The sequence below is a fragment of the Pinus tabuliformis genome, chromosome 1_1 (assembly GCF_031772625.1).
Source record: "Pinus tabuliformis cultivar Carrire ecotype Pingquan chromosome 1_1, CPIR1, whole genome shotgun sequence".
Lineage (NCBI taxonomy): Eukaryota > Viridiplantae > Streptophyta > Pinopsida > Pinales > Pinaceae > Pinus > Pinus tabuliformis.
In genome coordinates, this window is record NC_142297.1 from 806,956,999 (window position 1) to 806,964,516 (window position 7,518).

The 7,518-nt window shown below is 34.3% G+C and overlaps 1 protein-coding gene across 1 annotated transcript; it reads right to left on the reverse strand.

Moving 5' to 3' along the window:
* Nucleotides 1-1,003: 1,003 nt before the first annotated feature.
* LOC149216475 (uncharacterized) lies at nt 1,004-1,678 on the reverse strand. The gene has a single exon (XM_089389973.1). It carries the CDS (start codon nt 1,676-1,678, stop codon nt 1,004-1,006), a length of 675 nt encoding a protein of 224 aa, XP_089246099.1.
* Between the last annotated feature and the right edge of the window lie 5,840 nt (nt 1,679-7,518).

The following is a 7,518-nucleotide window of genomic DNA, read 5'->3' on the forward strand; positions in this document are numbered from 1 at the left end:
ATTTTTGATATATACAAAAAAAATTGCATACTTAATAGGTTCATGATGTGTCTTCGTTTCAAATGGTTAGTCCAATTTCACAATCATGATAATAAATCCAATTTCTAAAAGAAAACAATTTCCTTAATAAAAAATTCATCAATCGATCTTGCAGATAAAGCACCTTCATAGTTCTTCTTCTTTCCTGCATCATGCTTGAAAACATCATCATTAGACAAATCCAATAAAGTTTGATCATGATTTTCTGATTAGAATGCATTGTTGACAAATAGACCATTGAGTTAAATATATAGCTGCAGAATTGTGGTTCAATTGCAGAATTGTGCAGTTTTTGTAGCTAAAATCTTGAACATACAATTAAGTACACACAACTATGCATTTTTATTATGAACAAATAACCAATGCAATCTTCAAATTGATCAATACTTCTTCCAGAAAAATTAGCAAATAGAATTCTTTTTCTTTATTTTTTATTTTTTATTTCTTGCTTCGACAAGTGTGTTTGAGTGGACCATCACAACAATATTTTTCTCAATTTTCTCCATATTTCACATCAAATTTTTCTCTTCGACAATTTTTCTCATGGCAATTTTCTTGAAAAACAATAAAATATACAATCTAAAAAAATTAAAGAAATATTCACAAAAATAAAATTTAAAAAATAGATATACATAAAAGAAAAACATAACAAGAAAAATATATTCACAAACTAAAATATATACACAAGCAAATTTAAAAAAAAATTCTATAACATAAATGTACAATCTAAAACATAACATACATAAAAAAACAAAAAGACATAACATTATACATTAAACATTAAAACACATTAAAAAAAATATACCATATAACATTCTTAAAAAAAATTAAAAAAATACAACATAACAAAAAAAAATACAACGCAACAATGTAATCAAAAGAAAACGAAATTGCCATGAAAACCATTTTATCAAAGTCATAGTGGAAAATTTTCACTCCCGGGTTAAAACTAACGTGGAAGTGATTAGCATAAAATCTGATAGGGCTGGTGGCTCTCCAAATCTTTGGACTTTATCCTTCCTGGGATGTAACCGATTGTTGTTCCAAATGGCAGTTGAGAAACTGCAACATGTCTCCCTAGAGATACCATTACCATTATTGAGCCAACCTTGTATGTAGTCAATTTGGGCATAGAATTTAGCATTAACTTCTTAATATTGCCAACCACCACCATTGTATGCCTCTCAGCAAGGAAGCCTTGCTTGATTTCCTTAACATCCACAATATCTCTGACTACAAAGACGTTGGTTTTCCCTCTTAATCGCAGGCAATCATCAACTTTCAGGTGCCCATCCTTATCAACAGAGTCTTTGAAAACGGATTCCTGAATCCAAGAGGAGGCAACATGGTTTCCCACACACATGAAATGACAATTTACAGAGATAGTCATTCCACTTGATGTGGTATATGTGTTGTTTGATTTCGAGAGGCTTTCCAAATCAATGTGTTCATTCAGGTGCACCTCAATATTTTTGGAAACTAACCAATCCAAAGCTTTCTGTGAAGCCTTTTCTCCAAGAAAGTTTATAAGTCTGTGACCTGCATGTATGATAATTACCTTCTTATCAGGGAAATCTACTTTGATTTCTACAGGTAACTCAACAATCTCGATCCTTGCTATACTTGACAACAAAACCATGATGTTTATCAAGAGTTAAGCCACCAACATCTAAGTATCTCCATGGCGGATCTACCTCCTATAGATCAGGGCCGCAACTTTCTCTATGCATTCATTAAAAACCGTTTTTTCTCACGCAATTTGCCAAGGAAGGCTCCAAAGAACCCTTAATATCTCCCAATCAGTTACGAATTTGCTAAAATCATTCCTAGGTTTTATAACTGACCTATTCTATGAAAAACCCACATTTTATTTCTTTTAAATTCTTTTTGATTTGTACAGAAATCGCGTTTTAAAACTGACATTTTTAAGTTGTTGCAATGGACAAGAAAGGATCATGGATCGATGGATGGCTTCTTGTTTAAATATCGCAATGAAGCATACATTTATCTAACCACTACATAGAATCTTTTCTGGCCTCTATCAACATTGAAGTATTCGAGTAGTGGATCCTTCTTCATCATCCAGAGATCTTGAAAATTCACAGTCCTCCATGCCTCGAACCAGGGAGTTTTCATCATCAAATTTATTGTGACCGACAAGGAAATTCTAGCCAAAAGGGATCAATTTGTGATTTCCACCCCCGTGATCTCAACAAATCGATAATGATGCCAACAAATTGCTAAAAAAAAGGTTACGATGGTTGTTTTTATCTAAGTTTGTACAATTGGATATTTAAAACAATAGCCACACCACGCAGATATCCACAAGTTATGGAGCTCTCAATAAACAGGTGTGATTTCCTTTGGCTTCCAACAGTCTTGATGCTTCAATTCCTTTCCAAGTTGCAGGAATTGTTGGATAGCAAAGTTCACTCCAAATGCACTGTCATCGTAGCAGTACACAACAAAAAGCCTCCTCTTCTCTTCAGATCAAGGCTGATTGTGATCATGCTAGGCCTAAAATCAAAGTTCTTTCTAATTAGCTCTAGATATCGGCTACTAACTTCCCTGTGAATTACCCTCAGATGCACAGTCCCAAATTTAAAGATTTTAAAGTACACCTTTGGATTATAAATCCTTGTGAAATCGACCACACCCACAATGCATCAAGCGATCCTACTGCTAAGTCTTGTGGATGGGTCAGATCAGGCTAGGATTAAGAAACTAGTCGTTTTTGCAGCTATGTGCATTCAAAGCAAGATGTTATTATTATTATTATTATTATTATGAACTTTGAATTTGAATTCCAAGCTAATGCCAAAATATTTTTTCTTTACAGGTCACATGAGAACCTAAATTGTCAATCTCTTTTGGAAAAAAGAATTGATAATTTTTATTTAAAAATCTACATTTTCCTTATTAAAAAAACATAATAATTATTATTATTATTTTAATTGAAAACCTAACATGATTTTTTTTTATTGAAAATATTTTTGTGAGGTTAATGAGGAAATGCAAGAAAATAAATAAAATTCTAGAAGATTTTAAAGTCTAAAAACTTAAAAAATGCAATCAAGCTTGATTTTATTTCCTTATTTTATCCTACTTGAAAGCATATATCTATATATATATATATGTTTCCAATGGAGCCATTTATGGATTAAGCTTTCTAGAACGTTCATATCCAGATTTGCAAAATTTCCCTGATTGTGCATAAGGACATGAAAAATCATTCTAACTTTTAGATTTGTCACAAAGATCTCTTGAGGAATGGATGAATGTCGTGGCGCAATCGCGTTTTGATACAATTCCTCAATGTATTCTTTGTGCTCCAAAGAATATTTGATTTGCATTCTAGATCCTTTGTCCATAAATGGTTAGTATTGATTTTTTATTATTTATTTTTATTTATTTTATTATTATTATTATTATTTTTAAATTATATGCAGCTAAACGATTTATGCATCTACATCCTTTAATCATGCATCTAGAAAAAAACTGAAAAAAATATGAACTCTCGAGTTCCTATGCACACTTCCCGACAACGGCGCCAAAATGTTGAGGAAAATTAATCACCTATCATTTAACTGTCAACCTGAGGGTTTCGTAAAACTTGTGAAGCATGCGTGCATTGTATATGCTAGAAATTGACTTTCAATTTAGATCAATCTAACTACGAAACCAAATAATGACAAACCAAATTCACCTATTCTACTTCAGCACTCAATTCAAAAGAAATTATAGTACAATTATAGTACAACAAGTGGAATTGAAATCTTAACCTTTCAATATTGCAGGAATTGAAAAGCACACCACTCTTTCAGAAATGAAAGCAAAAAAAATCATTCTTAACCACTCACACAGGAAAAGATATGAAAGCAAATAAAAATAGATGCTCTTAACTTCTAGGTAGAAAGAAAATAAAAATAATCACTCTTAACCTCTCACACAAGAAAAGATATGAAAGAAATAAATCTTCATCTATGAAAAATAGTAAATCTCACACATTGTAAGTGGCCAATTCAAAAGCATGAGAGATGGAAAGTTGAGGGGCTCCCAGTGCAAGCATTACTAATCAACGTGAACATCACTCATGAGCATGGTGCTAAATCTATTTTCCATTCATAATTAATCTTAACTTTCCACCTGAGTATCTCCAACTTTACACATACCTTTCAAAGGATAAGGCTCTCCTATTTATACAAAAATATAAGAAGCTACCTCATTAATGGAGGTCCATTATTCTCTCCCCAGATCCCTAGAAAATCTCATAGAGTTACAACTTAAATAGATAATGATGAGACACATATCCTCTTTGACCTTTATCCAAATCTTCTTCCATATCTTGAAGATAATTCAAATTTGCGCATTGGAGGCCACATAAGGGTGCCTTTTAAAGCTTCCAAATGACCTACACATGTCATGAAACTCAAGCCACTTTTAAGTGTTGGCAAGTATATGTCATTTTTCTAAATTTTAACCATTTAATTCACTTATAATACTAGAAATCATTAGATTTTGGAAAACACAAAGGTAACCCCATGTAATCATGAAAATGGAGGCTAGTGAAAGGTTATATGGTCATGGAGTTGCGACATGTGAGTGAAATGGTGGCAATAAAGGTGAAAGTGGATGATATTTTGAATACATTTTGGAGACTCTATAGAAATCCACTGAGAAATCGTTGAAATTTAACCTTCTCATCTTTAAGATATAGTACATACCTCAATAACTTTAGGAACTTAGTCATGTACTCTTCATCTATCATTGATCCCATATTTAGCTCATATAATTCTTTCGCCTTACTGTTGTAGTACCTTTCTGACAAGTACTTCTTCCTAAAAAGCATCTGGAACTCATATAATTCTTTCGCCTTACTGTTGTAGTACCTTTCTGACAAGTACTTCTTCCTAAAGTCATTTGTTTTGATGTCACTAACCTGCTTCACATCTTCCCACCAGATATCTGCTTTACCCCTCAAGCTTAAGATATCTATTTTGGCCTTCATATTATCTATGTATTCATGCAACTCAAATAATTTCTCCATCCCAACTATCCAATCCTCTGCATCTTTTGGTTTCTTCACATCTCCATCAAAAGTAGGTGGCTTTGCTTTCTTAAACTCATTATCCCCTATCACTCCTCATGTAAGGATGATAACGATGACGATCATGATGCCTATCAGAACTAGAACTAGAATGATACTTGTATCAATCACCTCTCCTATCTGGAGTATCCAACAAATCTTCCATCTCTAACCATGTCATCTCTATCTGACCTGTAATCACCATGAGAGCTACTTCCATATGCCCCATTAGTTTTGTCCTCTTGTCCATGGATGATCTAAAGTGGCCCTTGTCACTGCAATTCTGAAAAACTTTGAAGAAGTATATCATTAACCTCTGCTTGTTTCTCTTGTGCTTGTATGATTTTGTCATTGTCTTCCTTATAACTCCTTATTTCTTCCTTCAATCGTCTCAATGTGTCTTCCAAATCAGAAGAGTCCCCAACAACACGCTACTCATCTGAATCATAGGGAGTGTCTTTCTAGTCTACCATCTTTCTAGTCATTTTGATCTCTTTCCTGTAAGGGATACTATGTCAGCTAAACCAAATCACCACAAACCATCGTACCTTAGCATAATTCAGGAAGGATATCCCATCTGCAAAAATGGCCAATCAATGTACAACATGTATAACATAGTCATAAAAACATATGGACATATAATACATAAGCATATAACCATGTAACCATTAGTCTAGCTAGAGTCTAGTCATCAGTGCATGACCATATCAACTACACATACCATGACCTTTTGCATAACAACAACAACCATATCAATGCATACTGAAAATATGCAAGCATAAACAACATGTAACAAATCATACACTCATGACGACATAATTCATAACAACAATATCCTCTTTCACATGGTGACATCACTATAACCATGGCTGACACCATGCATATGCAACAAGCACATATATCATAAGAATGATTAACACATGTGCAAACGACATGAATGCATGACCAACACACCGCTCATCTAGTCTAAGGCGTGAACCATGCTCTTACACCACTCTGTAACACCCTCCTACCACATCTACCCAAGTAACCGACCAATCGGGGTGAACATGTGATGAGAGGGTACTATGATTTGATTCAACCTCCTATGTGATGTTAAGGAAGTGGAATCAACGGAAACACAAACAACATATCTTCCACATCAGCTACAGGACTCCCAAGAACCATCCAAACCACTCAGGCAGCCAAACCTTGGATCTCACTAAGGTTTTAGACCACTTGACCCCCAGACACTCCCATGATATGGACCTAATAGCATCCAGGAGGCTATAGACGCTTTCATGCCAAGGCATGCAAACATCCAGGGACTATTTTTCCTGGTGTTGTGCTAGCGTCCCCAGGATTTGAGCCACTTTTTTAGGCCTAGCGCCTAGATCACTACTCAGAATTGAATGACACCTTCAGAACAGAAAGATAACAGGGAAACAATGATGTAAATGTAAATACTTGAACAAGCCCTTAACCGGACCCCTACTAGCCATGACAGGCATTTCGTCAAACATATCATGAATATCTAATCTATAGGTGTAAACAACATATTTAAGCATAGGGATCTCATGCTTATCTGAGAATATGTATGAATCATTGTTCCCTTATATCGTTTGTTGTATTACCATCTATTAGGTCATAGATACATTTTTCATTCATTTACAAGTAAAAACATGATGAAAGCCATACATAGCCATTGTCATAAAACATATACATAACCAACATAATAGCAACAGAAATACCAAGGAAATCACAACCATATGATCCACATATAAACCAGTATAATACTCATAGAAATATAAGCAGAAATGACCTCATATTGATGATGCAAAATCGAAACCCGGGATGGGACTACCACGTTCCACCAAACCATAGAATGGATGAGCCAAATCTCTCTTCATCCATTCGCCCCTGTGCCATATTCCAAGCATGAATGTGGGACTCAAACAAAAAGAACCAACTAGGGCATCTCGAGGCTAAACCACCTCACAATGGACATGTAATAACTAGATTTACCATGATCTCCACCTGATCACTAGGCCAAACAAGCATGGATGTGTGAGGTCCCTATAATACTAGTGTATTCCCTTATTATTATTGTCATTGTAGCCCCTTATTGTTATTTTTGTGTCCATGTTGTCCCCATATTGTTATTATTTTTCCCCATAGAAGCCCACTATTGTTATTGTTGTGCCCTTACTTTATTATTGTTATGTCAACTTTGACTATATTGTGACCCCTTAGACTCCTATATCTAAAAAGGAGGTCTTATCATTTGAATCATCCCAGAATTGTTTATTTGTGTAATGTAAAGGAGGTTTCCCCCTCGAAGAGTCTAGTTTTTAAGTCATTTATCTATATTTTCTATATTTGTGTGAGCTGGTTTCTTAACATTTGGAATCAGA